Genomic DNA, 17,959 nt, shown 5'->3' on the forward strand with positions numbered 1-17,959 from the left:
TGTCAGCCATAACCCCCCCAATGTCAGCCATAACCCCCCCCAATGTCAGCCATAACCCCCCCAATGTCAGCCATAACCACCCCCCCAATGTCAGCCATAAACCCCCCCAATGTCAGCCATAAAACCCCCCCAATGTGAGCCATAAACCCCCCCAATGTCAGCCATAAACCCCCCCAATGTCAGCCATAAGCCCCCCAATGTCAGCCATGAGCCCCTCATGTCAGCCATAAGCCCCCCATTAGCCCCTCATGTCAGCCATAAGCCCCCTATTAGCCCCTCATGTCAGCCATAAGCCCCCATTAGCCCCTCATGTCAGCCATAAGCCCCTATTAGCCCCTCATGTCAGCCATAAGCCCCCATTAGCCCCTCATGTCAGCCATAAGCCCCCCATTAGCCTCTCATGTCAGCCATAAGCCCCCCATTAGCCCCTCATGTCAGCCATAAGCCCCCATTAGCCCCTCATGTCAGCCATAAGCCCCTCATGTCAGCCATAAGCCCCCCATTAGCCCCTCATGTCAGCCATAAGCCCCCATTAGCCCCTCATGTCAGCCATAAGCCCCTCATGTCAGCCATAAGCCCCCCATTAGCCCCTCATGTCAGCCATAAGCCCCCCATTAGCCCCTCATGTCAGCCATTAGCCCCCCATTAACCCCTCATGTCAGCCATAAGCCCCCATTAGCCCCTCATGTCAGCCATAAGCCCCCATTAGCCCCTTATGTCAGCCATAAGCCCCCCATTAGCCCCTCATGTCAGCCCCATGTCCCTCATGTCAGCCCCATGTCCCCCAGGTCAGCCATCAGCCCCTAGTGCAAATAAAATAAAATAAAAAAAACACTTAGGCTACTTTCACACTAGTGTTCGGGGTTCCGCTTGTAAACTCCGTTTGAAGGCTCTCACAAGCGGCCCCGAACGCATCCGTCCAGCCCTAATGCATTCTGAGTGGACACGGATCCGCTCAGAATGCATCAGTCTGGCAGCGTTCAGCCTCCGCTCAGCAGGCGGACCCCTGAGCGCTGTTTGCAGCGTTCGGGTGTCCGCCTGGCCGTGCGGAGGCGAGCGGATCCGTCCAGACTTACAATGTAAGTCAATGGGGACGGATCCGTTTGAAAATGACACAATATGGCTCAATCTTCAAACGGATCCGTCCCCCATTGACTTTCAATGTAAAGTCTGGACGGATCCGCTCAGGCTACTTTCACACTTAGAATTTTTTCTAAGTTATAATGCAGACGGATCCGTTCTGAACGAATACAAACGTCTGCATTATAGGAGCGGATCCGTCTGAGCAGACATCAGACGGACCCACTCTGAACGGCAGTGTGAAAGTAGCCTTACCTCTCCTGCTCCTGGTCACCATTGCGATCCTCTTCATTCTGCTGTCGGCTGTGTATAGCGGCGCACAGCGTGAGGTCACAGAGAGACCTCACGCTGTGCGCAGCCCTGCACAGCCGATAGCCGAGCCGAGGACCAGGAAGTGGTGAGTACAGATCCTTCACTGCTTCCTGGTCCTTCTGTACTAATGAAGCGCTTCCATAATGGAAGCGCTTCATTAGTACAGAGTTAAAGACTGCCCTGATCGCCACGGCCCGGTCCTGGGCCGCGGCCCGGCGGTTGGGGACCGCTGGTCTAAGGCACACCTGTGCAATATTCATGCTGTCTAATCATATGCCACACCTGTGAGGTGGGATGGATTATCTCGGCAAAGGAGAAGTGCTCACTAACACAGATTTAGACAGATTTGTGAACAATATTTAAGAGTAATGTGTCTTTTGTGTAATGTTTCAGATCTTTGAGTTCTGCTCATGCAAAATGGGAGCAAAACCGAAAGTGCGTTTTTATTTTTATTCAGTGTATATATCAGCTTCTTCAAGTTACAGGCTCCATGTGGATTGTCACCCAACTTTGTGGAAGTTCTGAATGGCAAACTGGCTTTAGAACGAGTTTGTCTTTCAGGGTCTTAGAAAAGCTGGGTAATGACCTGTCCTGGTTATTTTGGTTGCTACTCAGTTTTCCTAGTAACAATCTAAACTGACAGCAGCATTGTCCTGCTTCCTATACATCCTTCACTGGCAGCAGTCTTGTCCCTTCCTATGCCTCCCTCCCTGGCAGCAGCATTGTCTCCTTTCTTATGCCTCTCTCCCTGCCAGCAGCGTTGTCCTCTTCCTATGGCTCCCTCCCTGGCAGCAGCCTTGTCCCCTTCCTATGTCTCCCTTCCTGGCAGCAGCATTACCCCTCTTCCTCCCTCCCTGGCGCCAGCAATGTCTCTCTTCCCACCTTTCCGTCACTGGCAACAACAATGTCCCCCGTCATGCCCTCCCCCACTACCAGCAACCTTTTCCCCCTAAATATGTCTCCCCCACTGACAGCAGAATTGTCCTCCTTCAAACCCCTCCCCAGTGACAGCAGTATTGCCCCCCTGAGCACTCTACTAATGGCAGCTATATCCCCTTTCCCTTCTCTCCTTCATTGGCATTATCAATGCAGTTTCTGCTTTAGAATCCCTTCTTTGTGCTGATCCTTCAAAATCATCTCCACTGCCATATCAGGCACAACCTATGGACAGGTGTGGTGCTATTCATGGAAGAAGACAGCCATGTTTTTAAAATCCTAGAGAGCCTTTTTAAGTCAGAGATAAATTAGAAGGATGCTTTAGGTGACTGTTTCTAGTTCTTTGATATAAACTATATCATGTAATGTAGTTAATACCATAGGTCCATCATAGCAGACAGAATTCTTTCATATTTAATGTTTTTGCACCAGACACAGACGCTCCATCTCTGTTATTCCAATAGTACCGGAACGAAGTACAACCTAGATCCTTTGGTGTCATGTATGGTCTATTTCATTGTGTCTCCTTTTCTTACAAGATTATATAATTTTTTATTTCTTTTAGGAAAACAAATTATCTTACAAATCACTGAAGATGATCTCTGCTGAACACTTGTGGACAGTTCTTGTTCTCTTCCACCTATGGACCCAAGAACTGGCAGAAGCATCCAGCCTGGTCCTGACCAACAGTGGTCTCCGTGTCGGAAGAGGTCAAACCGTGTACATCACTGAAAACAACTTGAGCTTCAATATCCCACGCGATAGAGACTCCTGCAGAGTAGAATTGGTTCTGAATGAGCCAACAACCCAAAGAGTGGGAACTCTGTCTCCTCAGGTATTATCATACATACCAAACCGAGATCCCTGACACGGTCCATGTGGAGTGGTGAACCCAACTGGCTCCAACTCTCTACCAAATTGTGTCAACCTCATCTCCACAGCCACAACAGAAGAGGGACCTGCTCAAGGGTCAAGCTGCCCTTATGTCCACCAATTAATTGACCTGGGAGGGGATGTCGAGGTGTGATCCACTATTAGGAGTGGGTCCCTTTTTGAATGTTTAAAAAGGTCCAACCTTTCTTTATAAACTGAGCAACATCATGAAATCTGGACAAACAGTAGCTCCAACTGGTCAATGTCTTACCCTTCATTTGTTGCAGGGATTTGATTGCCATTTCCTACCAGATGAAGTGAAATATTCTCACAATGGTTCCCCAGTGCTGGATGTGGATCGTGTCATGCTAAGGGTGTACAGGTAAGTCTATCTGTCTATCTATCTATCTCATATCTATCTATTATCTATCTATCTATTATCTATCTATCTATCTATCTATCTATCTATCTATCTATCTCATATCTATCTTATATCTATCTATCTATTATCTATCTATCTATCTATCTATCTATCTATCTATCTTATATCTATCATAAATCTATTATTCTTTCTCTGTACATTTATCTATCCTATTATCCATCTGTCTGTCTACCTACCTATCTATCTTGTGTCTATCTTTATATCTGTATAACCCTAACTTTATCTATTTAATATCTATCTATCTATTATCTATCTATCTATTATCTATCTATCTATCTATCTATCTATCTATCTATCTCATATCTATCTATCTATCTATCTATTATCTATCTATCTAATATCTATCTATCTATCTATCTCCTATCTATCTATCTATCTATCTATCTATCTATCTATCTATCTATCTATCATCTATATCTATCTATCTATCTATCTATCTATCATCTATATCTATCTATCTATCTATCTATCTATCTCATATCTATCTATCTCATTTCTATCTCTCTCTCTCTCTCTCTCTCTCTCTCATATCTCTCTATCTATCTATCTATCTATCTATCTATCTATCTCATTTCTATCTATCTCTCTCTCTCATATCTCTCTATCTTTCTATCTATCTATCTCATTTCTATCTATCTCTCTCTCTCATATCTCTATATCTCTCTATCTATCTATCTATCTATCTATCTATCATCTATATCTATCTATCTATCTATCTATCTCATATCTATCTATCTCATTTCTATCTCTCTCTCTCTCTCTCTCTCATATCTCTCTATCTATCTATCTATCTCATTTCTATCTATCTCTCTCTCTCATATCTCTCTATCTATCTATCTATCTATCTATCTATCTATCTCATTTCTATCTCTCTCTCTCTCTCTCTCTCTCTCTCTCATATCTCTCTATCTATCTATCTATCTATCTATCTCATTTCTATCTATCTCTCTCTCTCATATCTCTCTATCTATCTATCTATCTATCTATCTATCTATCTATCTATCTCATTTCTATCTCTCTCTCTCTCTCTCTCTCTCATATCTCTCTATCTATCTATCTATCTATCTATCTATCTAATATCTATCTATTACATTGAACATGGTGTCATATAGTTTTGTCAGTAAATATTCAACAGAACTGTAAATCTCAGCTTATTCTGAGTGGAGGAGTCCAGTGGGCGGCCCTTTGACTATATTGTCCAATGAAGGCTGCCAATCACTAATAAGACCACCCACTGGACTCCTCAGTTCAGAATGAGCAGGAATTAAGAATATCTATCATTGAATCTTTTCCCACAAAACTATCTATTAATCTGCTCAGCTCCTCCTGCTCTATAACCTGCTGCCGTGTTCATTCAATGTGACATGTTCCCTTTAAATCGCCATGGGGGGGGGGGGGGGGGGGGCGGGGGGGTCTGTCTGGTTCTTGTAGTTGTTGTAGTTGTCTTGTATCCATCTAGAATTACTGTCCTCGGAGGTCGGGGGTTGTCGTCTGGATGCTGTTTTCCAATAATACCCGGAGAACCTCATGTCACAAATTACTTTTTTCCTCGTCGTCATTATAGTAAAAGCGTCACCGAAGCCGTTAAAAACAGCAAATTGTTTGTGCAACGAGCGACGTGGTCTCACTTTAAAGCTGCTTCAATGAAAGCGTTCCCGTCCTATCAAAGCTGTTTAATTACCTCCAGGCAGTCGCCCAGATTGGCGCTGAACTGCCGCGCTTGCGGGCACTTTATGCTGAGCGTCTTAGATCTCTCGCTTTTATGAACCACTAATGGAGAAGGTTTAGAAGAGAAAGGTGCTAACTAAAGATAGGAGGACGCGTCTCGTAAGTCAGACTTACCTGGTGATGTCTCGCAGGGAAGAAAATCGAAAGCCGTCCAAGCCTAGCTTTTTATAGGATTTCGACACTTATTGCACGCCTGTAGATCGTGGCAGGACTGTAGCTGTAGGGGGTGCTGAGGCAGCAGTCACACATGGGTCCAAGCACCTGGGAGGCCACATAAGAAGACCCCAGTATTGTGTCATGGATGGGGGACCCTAGTACAGATTTTGCATTGGGGCCCAGGAGCTTCAAGTTACCCCTCTGTATCGAAGGTAATGTCCAAGTGAACATTTGAATAATTTTGCAAATTAATGAGAGTTGCGTCATGTGTTATATCCATTCATGACCAAAACTGCATTTAAAGGGATTGTCTTATGAAAGACCTAAACACATTGAATGGAGCAATAGGGCACATGAGTGACCACCTGCCTCACTGTGGTCATGCAGGGAGGAAGAATGAGGGGCTTCGGTCCCCCTTTCTAGTGATCAGTGGGGTTCCAGCAATCAGATAAATGTCCTCTGTGGGACGACCCCTTTAATATTTTGCTGTTTTACAGTTAAGTCTCAGGCCATACTTTTAACTACTGCCCCCTGCTGGTTGAATTTTGTACAGAGCATGCTCTGCGGTATTGAATTGTGAGAGATGCAGTCCTTACACCATGCACTGAAGATTCGTCTGGCCTCTGAATAATATAATGCACTTATACGTGTACATATTGTCCACATGCTGCTTATCTCTTGGAGAATAATCCATCATTTCAGATCCTTGACAGCGCTGATTGACTAAGGTCTACTATCTCCATTGGTAATAGATTATCAATGGATCCTGTCAAAATTGGGTGTTTCTGACCTAAAATCTAATCAAGGTTCACTGGGTGGATCTTTCCTACATCTTTTGTGGTTCGACTGTGTGAGGTTTGGAAAACCTAAGGTTATTTGCCATAGAAACCTGGCATAAAGGTGAGCTATGCAAAATCTGGAGGACCAGTGGAGGAAAGAGGACCTGGTAGGTATCAATTTTATGTTTCAGAAATGTCTATGGAGGATAAGCAGCAACCAGGTACCACTGGCACCACTTATCTCAGATCACATATATACAAATCTGGGAGACATTGAGAACATCAGACAGTCTACATAGATTTTAAAGTTAAAGGGATCCCATCAAAATCTGTGCAATACACAATATAGATAAGAAACGGCCCCATGACTTTGACCAGCTTTAGAGTTGATACAATGTTTCAGCTTTGGGTGAAGTGATACTTGTTTTTTCCTCTATTTTAGGTTTTCTGAGCAAGAAACCATTGTGGAAAGTTTTATACTTGAAGTAAAAGTTATTGAACCCATGGGTGGTATTGCTCTGGTACAAAACTCCCTGGAAGTTCCAGGGTTTTATGGGATTTCATCCAAACCACTAGATAAGAACATTCTGTCATTCAAGCCAAGACCTGGGACAAGTTGTGTGGTCAGGACTCTTGTGTCTGACTTAAGTCTTCCAGCCTATGGACAAGTTGTGATAGAAGAACCAAAGCGGGACGGTAGACCTGTGTCAGGGGCTTCAGGGAACCTACGAGTGAGGAGCTGTGAGTATAACATTCCCATGACCATTCCCATTTGTAGGAGATCCATACTAGACTGGTGAACCAAAAAGGTCAAAGCTTGTGGCTCAACTGAAACCAACATGTCCATTCAATGTAAGAATGGTGTCAAGATTAACCAAAACGTGTTAAATCCTCAAGTCATGGACGTGCTTACAAATCCCTTTGTAGTCTTGACTTTAACCCCCTGAGTATAGTCATAGATAGCAATAGTCAAATATCATCTAAAATCGGCACCAATCTCCTCTGCAGCATGGGGAGGAGTGATGGCTATACCATCGCTCGTCCCCATACTGTATAGTGGTTAGCTGTCGGCAGATCCTTATTAGACACCATGATCTGCCGCCTGGATTGCCAGATGACCAAGCTGCTGAAAACTCTTCCTGTTGTGACTACTAGTGTCGAGCAAAAAACCTACATACAAAAATGGAGGCCACAATGTACGCAGTAAAGAAACATGATTCTTTATTGTACACGAAAATATCAAAATCACATGATATAAGGAGAGGTGACAGAAAATGACGCCATCCCAGACCTGCGCAAAAAACATGGGACTATGTAAAACTGTAGTCAGTCTCAGAGAAGACACTGGTACTAAATCCATAAATAACCATGTCACAGCAAACAGATATGGGCACATTCTCAACCTATGTGCATCAATAATCAATAACACCAGATGTCCACTTCATCCATTTGCTCGCAACGGGCCGGCGGCCGCCATCTTGCTTGAAGATCTCAAACGGAATCCCATGTGCGGTCACCACGCCGGCCGGCGTGACGTCCTCATCACAAGCCATGTGAGATTTCCCTTAGACGTCTCTTCTCAAGACTAAATTTATTTAATTATTTTAATCTTTCTTCATACCTAAGACCCTGCATGCCCCTTTATCAGTTTAGTCGCTCTCCTTTGTACTCTCTCCAGCTCCAGGGAATGCTTTCTATGGACTGGTGCCCAGAACTGAACTGCATATTCCAGATGAGGCTCGACCAAAGCTTTATAAAGTGGTAATATTACATCCCTGTCCCGCCAGTCTATGCCTCGCTTAATACATGACAATATCCTGGTAGCCTTAGATTTACAGTGTATGGGGCTGTCTGATATAGAAATCCCATTCGCAAACACTGCATGGGACCTCCATAAATTACCAAGATTGAAATCAGCTACCAAGATAGTCTCTCTCATTCTGGAGGACCTAGCACATCAATGCAGTGGACAGCCCATTGGTTTTTTTCTGTGTAATACTCTATTTCCCCTGTGGTGGCGCTGTAGAAGAACTGAACACTTGTGACCTAGTTCCCTGCAGATTCCAGCTGATTGCAACCTTTGGGCACTGGAGCTGATTCATGGGTCTCTTTGACAGTATAGTTGGAAGTCACCAATGGGGTAGACTGGTTGCACCATTCCTGATCATGTTCCTAATGTGCCTTTCTCTATCTCTACTGTATCAATTCTACTCAGACAGACAAGAACGAGTGCCGTGTTCTGGGAATAAGGCATGCCATCCCGGATTAAAGGAAATAAAGCGACTGAAAACCAACTGCGCTGATTTTTTTGAGATGGGACTCAAGTATGAACATCTGAGTCCTCCCTCTCCTGATGTGGATTATATCCCTCTCCAGATAGAATACCGCAGTCAGGACAACAGGAAACAACTGCAGGTCAGATGTGTGGTGTGTGGATGCCGCTAAGTTACATCGCGGTCATGTGGAATGTGATATATATGCGGGTGGCATGGTGCCGAGCAGGAGCAGCTGAACAATATATGCTAACCTGACATTTATTGATTTAAGTTTCTGCTCACTGTGTAGAGAGTCCACTGGAGAGAGTCCCTCACTGTGTAAACAGTCCAGTAGAGAGAGTCCCTCACTGTGTAAACAGTCCAGTAGAGAGAGTCCCTCACTGTGTAGAGAGTCCAGTGGAGAGAGTCCCTCACTGTGTAGAGAATCCAGTGGAGAGAGTCCCTCCCTGTGTAGAGAGTCCAGTAGAGAGCGTCCCTCCCTGGGTAAAGAGTCCAGTGGAGCGAGTCCCTTCCTGTGTAGAGAGTCCCCCCCTGTGTATAGAGTCCAGTGGGAGAGAGTCCCTCCCTGTGTATAGAGTCCAGCGGAGAGAGTCCCTCCCTGTGTATAGAGTCCAGTCGAGAGAGTCCCTCCCTGTGTAGAGAATCCAGTGGAGAAAGTCCCTCCCTGTGTATAGAGTCCAGTGGAGAGCATCCCTCCCTGTGTATAGAGTCCAGTGGAGAGAGTCCCTCCCTGTGTATAGAGTCCAGTGGAGAGAGTCCCTCCCTGTGTATAGAGTCCAGTGGAGAGAGTCCCTCCCTGTGTAGAGAGTCCCTCCCTGTGTATAGAGTCCAGTGGAGAGAGTCCCTCCCTGTGTAGAGAGTCCAGTAGAGAGCGTCCCTCTCTGTGTAAAGAGTCCAGTGGAGCGAGTCCCTTCCTGTGTAGAGAGTCCCTCCCTGTGTATAGACTCCAGTGGAGAGAGTCCCTCCCTGTGTATAGAGTCCACTGGAGAGAGTCCCTCCCTGTGTATAGAGTCCAGTGGAGAGAGTCCCTCCCTGTGTATAGAGTCCACTGGAGAGAGTCCCTCCCTGTGTATAGAGTCCAGTGGAGAGAGTCCCTCCCTGTGTATAGAGTCCAGTGGAGAGAGTCCCTCCCTGTGTAGAGAGTCAAGTGGAGAGAGTCCCTCCCTGTGTATAGAGTCCAGTGGAGAGAGTCCCTCCCTGTGTATAGAGTCCAGTGGAGAGAGTCCCTCCCTGTGTAGAGAGTGCAGTGGAGAGAGTCCCTCCCTGTGTAGAGAGTCCAGTAGAGAGTGTCCCTCCTTGTGTAAAGAGTCCAGTGGAGCGAGTCCCTTCCTGTGTAGAGAGGCCCTCCCTGTGTATAGAGTCCAGTGGAGAGAGTCCCTCCCTGTGTATAGAGTCCAGTGGAGAGAGTCCCTCCCTGTGTAGAGAGTGCAGGGGGCGGTCGTACAGAAGGATCGACAGTTTGTATGTATATGCTCTTATAGAGGATAAGTTGATAACTACTGTGTGGGGCCTCCCATCGGACTCTTTAGCCCGAAGTGAGGGCAAAATGAGGAATTTCAATCAATATATTACAGGTTAAAATGAATCTTTACAAATAAGAATAGATGTATCAGTCTGCTCCTGCTCTGTGCTGCCTGGAGCTGGGACGGTAGTTTGATGTGACAGGTTCCCTTTAAGGAACGTGGTGTAATAATGCTTCCTCTTCTCTACAGTATATTTACTATTTCTTGTCTTTAGATTCCACTTTTGCTGTTGCTGCTTCCTCATATTTTCTCCATCTTATTTTCCTTGAACATCTTTTTCCTCCCTTTTTCATCTTCTTACTTTCCTTTTCCTATTTTCTTTCCTTCCTCTTCTTCATCTCACAGGTATTAGTATGCTCCATTTTTCACTTCCACTCCTTTATCACTCTCGTCTTCCTCTTTTTCGTCTTCCATATATCAGTTTCCTTATTTTTCCTTGTCTTCTTCTTATTATTCATCTTCCCTGTGTAATTTCTCTTTGTTACCTCTTCCCCATCATCCTTCTTCTCATCTTACACTTCCTCTCTTTGTTTTTTTCCTTTTTCATCCTCTTCTTTTCTTTTCCTTACTCTGCTTCATTTCCTTCTTTGTCATATTCCTCTTCTTCATCATCCATGCTTTATTTTGCTTACTCTCCCCTTTTCTCATATTTTCCATGTTTTTCTTCAGTATCTTTCTTTTCTTTCTCTTTTTTTTACTCTTTATTCTGCCTTCCCTTTTTCTTCTTTTCCATCTCCTTTAAATTTCTCATCTTCTTATTATTAATTGTCTTTAATTTTATCCATGCTTTCTCTCATCTTTGTAGTTTTCTTTGTCATTTTCCTTTTCTTCTTCTTCAACTGTTTTCCTTTTGCACCCCCTTCATCCTGCTCTTCCTTAGTCTTTGGTTTATCTTCCAAGTTTTCTTTTTTTTCCTTTTCCTCATCTTTTTCCTCATCATCCCCTTTCTTGTTTTCTTTCCCTTCTGTTTTTTCCTCTTATTAGCTATTCTCTTTTTTCTTTTCCATCATATTTTTTCTTCATCGTCATCTTCATCTTCTTTTTCCCCTCTTCTTTATATTTAGCTCCATCTTTCTCATTCTCGCCTTCTTAATTTTCCATGCCATTTTTAATGTTTTCCCCCTGTTCTTTAACTCTCTCTTGATCATCTTTGTTGTTTTTTTCTTCTTCCTCTTCTTCATCTTCCATGTTTTCATATCCTTTCCATGTCCCTCATCTCTTTCTTCTTGAACCCCTTCTAAGTATTCCATCTTCTTCCCTTTTCTTCCTCTTGACACTTGTGGAGTGATATAATAAGTATCTTATAAGTAGCCGCTTCCAACATGGATCAAATAACCTCCATCTTTCTTCCAGTTGCAAAATGTATGGATCCCTGTAAAAATCTCTGGAGCCGTCCCCAACACTCCACCCCGTGCGGCCTTCATGCCTTCTTTTATTTTGGAAATTGACCAGTTTATCCTAAGTCCACTAACCACGGCCACGCTAGATGCCGAAGATGATGAGACTCCTAAGAAGAAACTTGTGTTCACAATTAGTAAGGCTCCGCCACAGGGTTATATCACGCACCTGGACGACCAAACCAAGCCGATTACATCTTTCACATGGCAGGATCTTCATGAAATGAAAATAGCCTATCAGCCCCCAAACGTCACCCATCTGGAGAGGCGCAACTATGAGGTAAGACTAAAAATTTACATGTGAACTGGAACACAAGGAAGTCAATGGCACCTATGGAGGAATAAAGTGGCCCAAAGGTCTTACCACCCATATGTAACACTCATTGGCCTCTGTTTTTAGGTTGAATTTCAAGCGATTGATGGTCACTTTCTCAACAGCCCCCCAATAATGGTCCATTTCTCCATAAGGACTGCAGAGACGAATGCTCCTAGAGTGTCCTGGAATATGGGTAAGTGGCCATCCTTAAAAAAACTATGAAAATGGGGATAAGTAAGGGCTGCAATCTGGTAGTGGAAATGATCAACGTAGCAGGAGAAGGTTGTGTTGATCTTGTCGGGAGCAGTGACCTGTCTTGTGAAAATGTTAGTGTCACGGACGTACTGAGACATACGGACGTCCTGGTGACAGTGAGTGGTAGGAGATCTGTGAGACTGGCAACACGTGGTTTGATCTGACAGGTTTTCCTTGTGGATCACTAGGCGCCGGTGTTGTTTCAGGTAATTTCCACACCTCTCGCCTCCAGGTGTTGCTTATGTGGTCATTTAACCTTCCTTATTTATAGTGGCTTCTCCCACGATGCTGTGCGGTTTATAGCTTCTGTGCCTGTGGATTGTTTGTGGTTGGATTTAGGCTGAGTTCCTGGTGCTTCCATAGCCTCTTTGAAGTTAAGTCTTTCCTTTCCCTTTTGTATTTGGTTTAGGTTCTGTGTGTTGAATTTCCCTATTGTTTGTATTAGGCCTGAAGTAGACTCCTGTTTGTCCTTCCTTTTGGAGGAACAGGAAGTCTCGTCCCTGCCATTAGTACCAGGGTCCTATAGGGCTAGATAGGACTCTAGGTATTCCTGTATTTGAACTCACCTACCTTTGGGGTCTGTTCATACTGGTAGTCAGTCAAGATTTTGGTTAGGGTTTTCACTAGGAGGTGTCCATCTTTCTTCCCTAGTTCTCAGGCCTGATTCCTTTTTCCCCCTTCCCTCCTATGCTCGGTGTGGTGATTCCCTCCCACACCGAAGCGTGACAGTCGCCCAGGACACCATTATTATACTGGGAAGTCATATACACTCAGAAAGTGTGTAAAGAGAAGGCTGACCAGCAGCACAGAGTATTTAAGGAAATGAATGAGTGGATTTTAGAGGAGGCGGTGACCTGTCCTCTCATATGGTCATTTTAGTGAGAACAGAGCTGCATGGGACAGGGGCAATTACATTATGTGAAGAGGGAGATGGAGGCAAGTGGAAGATCACAGACTAACTGTTACATAGTGGGAGGATAAGCAAGGTTCCAGCAGCACAGAGTATTTCAGAATATTAATAATATTAGTAAGGACAGGGTCGCCAGTGACTGGGGTAATATCATGAAGTGAGGGGAATAGAGGCAAGTGAAAGATCACAGACTGAGTGTCACATAGTTGGGGGGAGGTGTCCCAGCAGCACAGAGTATTTCTGGAGAGGAATATGCCGATCTTGTGGATGGTTGCAGTTGGATGTCTTACCCACTGATCCTGATGAATAGCTATCACAATTTCCATCCTCCGCAGGTCTGAACTTACTGGAGGGGCAGTCGCGGCCTATAACCTGGGACATTTTTCAGATTGTGGATAACGACAACATTCATGCTGTTCGGCTTGTCACGGTAGATGGATTACATCATGGACGCCTCACGGTTAAGGGTAAGTGAGTTGTCCTTTTTTAATCTGGTGCCACTCTAACTACTCTGTGAGTGTGTGTAAAGCAGCACAGAGCATTTCAGGAGCAGAATCTTTTAGATGTCAGTGCCTGCTCATGGGATGAAGTGAGTGAGGACAGGGCTGTATGTGACGGGAGGATGGAGATCACAAACTGACTCAGAAAGTGGTAGGAAGAAGGTCCCCCAGCAGCACAGAGTATTTCAGTAGAGGAGATTGCTGATCTTAGGGGGGAGGCACACACTTGCTCCAGAAGCACAGAGTATTTCAAGACATGTGTAATAGACAGGACACTACAGAACACAGCATACATCAATCAGAAAGTGTCTTGACGGCTTCTTCTTTCCTCAGGATCGAAGGCTTTTATCTTCACCGTGCAGGACATCCGGCACGGCGCCGTCCGCTACCATCATGATGACAGCGACACAACCAAGGACTACATTGTGTTCCGTATTTTCGACGGCAGACACAGCATTCGCCACAAGCTTCCCATTAACATCCTTCCTAAAGACGACAGCCCACCTTTCCTAGTCAATAACGTTGGGTTCGAAGCTGTGGAAGGCGGCGCCATCGCTATAGAGAGGGACATGTTAATGGCGTCAGATTTGGACTCCAGTGATGACCACATTCTATATAATATCACAAGGCCGCCGAAAGCCGGAGAGCTGGTGAAGAGATATTCTGAGGAGAGTCCAGGTAATTAACAGAGGCTGAGATATTCAGCCACAGATTCCAGGGATTTGGGGACATGGGGTCTGACTGCTGAGACCCCCACAGGTCAGAGGTGGGTTTAAAGCAATAGTCAAGCGTGACTCCTCTCCCTCCACTTTAACATCTCTAGACACATAGGTCTTCATCGGAGCTGTATACACAAAACTGTAGGAGATTTTCAATGGATACTATTTGCTTCCATCTTTTACTTTAGATACATCCGGACACTATACATTTTTGCAAAAGTATGCATACCCTTTAGTGTAAGAAGGACTAGAAGATATCAGAAGCACGTTGGTTTTGAAGAGTCTTTTCTTCCATTTCCTCTGATTTCTCCAGGGATTCCAGTAGAGACGTTCCTGCAGAGGGATCTGTTCCGGGGCCTGATTTATTACAGACACTTTGGAGGAGAAATATTTCAGGACACCTTTGAATTTGTGTTATCAGACAGCCACGAACCGCCAAACTATTCAGAGAGACAAGTGAGTATAATCACCAGCCTCTGCCGCCATGGTCACACCACATAAGAGGTCAGAACTAGGGATGAGCGAAGTTTTTAAAAATTTTATTCGGCAAATTTACCGAAGTTAGCCACGAAATTCAATTTGTTACGAATTAATTTGTCACAAATCACTATAAATCGGCTGCACCCATGTCACTCTGCCTTAGGGTACGGCCACACAGAGAGGCCACGCTGCGGTGAAGAGCCAATTGCATGATTTTCCTAACATATGACGTAAAGTCATGATTTTATAAAAGACACGGAGGCTCCTATTGCTTTCTCTTCCTTTACTGACCACCAATAGCAGCAAAGAAAACAAAACAAGTAACCATGGTAACAGGACCCTCCCACATAAGACCCCTATAATAGTCCTGCTTTGCATAGATTCCTCCTCTTTCTTGGCGGTGACACTCCTCCGTAGACGCTGAAGGTCTATCCACTAATCTCCAACAAAGAACTGAACTCGAACGGCGCATGAACTCTCCAACTGAAGAACGGAAATGGAGAATAAACAAAAACGACTGTAGGTGTCAGGCGTAGCTCGCTGGAAGTATTCATCCTAAGAAAACACAAAAAGAAGAAAAAAAACGGTAATCGGAACAGTTCAGAACTATGGATCAAGTACCAAACCTGAAAATGCATACACAGGCATCCGTCATTTGGAAATACATAAATGAAGGCAACGATAGACCCCACACAGGGCAAACATAGGGAGGGAACAAAGACGGGGAGGGGCAATACTCGCCTCCGTGTCTTTAATAAAATCATGCAATTTTATTACATGACACGGAGGCTCCTATTGCGAGTTTAAAGCTGACTTAACACAGAGGAAAAAACGTGAACAGGAGGACGAAAATAAAATTCACGAAACGTAGAAAGCCGAGACCAATCTGCTAGTTTCATAATGTCTTCTAATCTCGCTCCCGCTCTTGCAGAAGCACCTCTCGTAGAGTGCGCAGTAAAAACCGAAGTGTCCACCCCTGCCAAGTACATAATCCACTTAACCCATCGAGTGATGCAAGTGACAGGAAGAAAGGGACGGCGGTATGACAGAAAAAGCTGAGGGTGCGTTGCCTCGCGATGCGAAGCAGTACGTGACTCATATTCCCTCAGACAGGTGACTGGGCAGAGGGCTGGAGCATCCGGGAAGCTGGGATAGGACACGGATTTAATGTTGGTCTTGGTGCGGCGTGTAATATTGAACACCACCCCGACCGGAGTGAAGGAGCGAGCGTCATGGTCCAAGGCTCAGACATCTGAGACTCTCTTACAAGAAATCAAACAGAATAAGGAGACCAACTTGGCCGAAAGCTGTCGCAAAGAAAGTTCCGCGTTAGGCGGCCAAGAAGAGAACAAGGATAATACGGAGGCCACATCCCACATGGCCGAGAAACGGGGCCTAGGAGGACGGGAAAGACGAGGGCCTTTAAGAAGACGGCACACCAAAGGGTGTTGACCAGCAGGGCAACCATCAAATCCCTGATGAGAGGAAGAAATGCTACGATATGCTTTACAATCCTCGAAAAGCCAAGTGAGAAATTAAAGGATCTCCGTCACAGGTGCTGAAACGGGATCCACGTGCCTAGCCAGGCACCAATCAGCCCACAACTTTCAGGATGCCCGATAAGCCCGTCTAGTACCGGGGGCCCATGCGCCCTCCAAGAGGTGTCTAGTAGATTCCGAAACTCCTGCGACATTCCAGGGTTCCCTGAGATCCTGCAGGCTAGGAGTTGGAGAGTTTCTTCTAAGACGAGAGGATGTTGCAGACCTGACGGATCTAACGAGATCCTGAAAAACTGGAAGAAGGAGATGGCACTGGATCAGGCATTCCATCAGCTGAGGAAACCATGACTGGGAGGTCCAAAAAGGAACCACCAGGACTATTTCGGCCTCCTGTTGGTGGACCTGGGCGACTCGGTGAATCAGAGCAAATAAGGGGAAGGCATACATGAGGTTGTCGGACTAGTTCTTTTTTTTTTTTTTTAAAACAATTTTTATTTCGGAAAAGAATAGGCAGTATACAGATACAAAGAATATTCATGCACGCAGGCATGTGTACATTATACATATCGTCATGCAAGATCATAAACATGTTAGACAGCCGTCCAGCAGTTTATTAGCATATGCCCTTTGCGAATTTTTTATTTTTATCCCCCCCTAAACAAATCCTCCCCCACCCTCCCAACTGTTTCCCAACTCCCAATGCCATGATAATATTTCAAATTGAGACTTCCGGACAAAGCGCTTCATATTCGTGTGCAATAAGCGTATCACATATTAATATTTTCTCCCTCTAAACCACCTCTAATTTATCTATTGTACCCTTCAGTTTCCCTTCGAGATACCACCTAGTATGTATAAAAGGCATGACAACTTCCGTTATTTCTGCTGGTGTCAATGAATGAACAATAAATCTTCCCCAGGTGTGAAAAAACAGTTTTGCAGACTTCTCTTTGCTACGTTCTACATCTAGCCTATCCAAATACATGACATACTTCATCACCCCCAATGCTTCTTGGAAAGTAGGAACTGTGGGATATATCCAGTGTCTGAGCATGGTCTTTACCACTGCTAAGAGGAATAAGTGTACCCCTTTAATATGGGTAGAATGGGATATTTCTCCCTTTTCGTCCAGTGGTATATAGTGAAAAATGCAATGCATAGGTGACATTTGTGGTCTTATTCCCCATACCTGCTGGATATACTCGACAGCTTCCTCCCACAAGGACTTCAAATTGGGACAATGCCATAGCCCATGTAGTAAGTTAGCCTTTCGCTGTAAACATTTAGGGCACCATCTCAAATAATGCGCAGGCGCGTCTCTATAAGATAGGTCAAAGGCGTACGTGGCTTTATGAAGGATCCTAAAATGCATCTCCCTCCATGTTTCACTTGCAATCGCCTGTCTCACTTTCTCCATCCCTTCCCTCAATTTAGGAGTGACTGTGTCTTCCCCTAGTTCTTCTTCCCAACTCTTATACACTTTGTCTCCTAATGGGGTAGAAAGAATATTCTGCATTCTCCTATACAGGTCAGATAATGAGTAATCTTGGGTTCCCACCAGGGCCCCAAACCAATTCAATCTCTCAGGGTCACCTAGTTTTACTGATTGAGCCCCGCAATATGAGTGTAGCTGCTTATATGATAGAAAATGATAAGCTGGGATCTGATATTTGGATTGGACCTCATGCCATGTTAGAAGCTCAGTTCCTCCCTCACTCAGTAATTGTTGCAATGTAAGAATCCCTTTACTCTTCCACACTCTGAAAAGACCGGATTTC

The 17,959-nt window shown here is 44.8% G+C and overlaps 1 protein-coding gene across 2 annotated transcripts in view; it reads left to right on the forward strand.

Moving 5' to 3' along the window:
• LOC120979517 (FRAS1-related extracellular matrix protein 1-like) overlaps positions 1 to 17,959 on the forward strand; it is a 221,425-nt gene that overhangs the window by 11,469 nt on the left and 191,997 nt on the right. For both annotated transcript variants that reach the window (XR_005774308.1, XM_040408315.1), the window contains exons 2-10: positions 2,894 to 3,163; positions 3,489 to 3,583; positions 6,749 to 7,047; positions 8,522 to 8,721; positions 11,459 to 11,782; positions 11,903 to 12,011; positions 13,319 to 13,450; positions 13,817 to 14,161; positions 14,516 to 14,658. Coding sequence is in view for 1 of the 2 variants with exons in the window: in XM_040408315.1 (XP_040264249.1) it covers positions 2,924 to 3,163; positions 3,489 to 3,583; positions 6,749 to 7,047; positions 8,522 to 8,721; positions 11,459 to 11,782; positions 11,903 to 12,011; positions 13,319 to 13,450; positions 13,817 to 14,161; positions 14,516 to 14,658 (1,887 nt within the window). In the remaining variant the exon portion in view is untranslated. The remainder of the gene's footprint in view (positions 1 to 2,893; positions 3,164 to 3,488; positions 3,584 to 6,748; positions 7,048 to 8,521; positions 8,722 to 11,458; positions 11,783 to 11,902; positions 12,012 to 13,318; positions 13,451 to 13,816; positions 14,162 to 14,515; positions 14,659 to 17,959) is intronic.

Source organism: Bufo bufo, chromosome 9 (assembly GCF_905171765.1).
Source record: "Bufo bufo chromosome 9, aBufBuf1.1, whole genome shotgun sequence".
Classification (NCBI taxonomy): domain Eukaryota; kingdom Metazoa; phylum Chordata; class Amphibia; order Anura; family Bufonidae; genus Bufo; species Bufo bufo.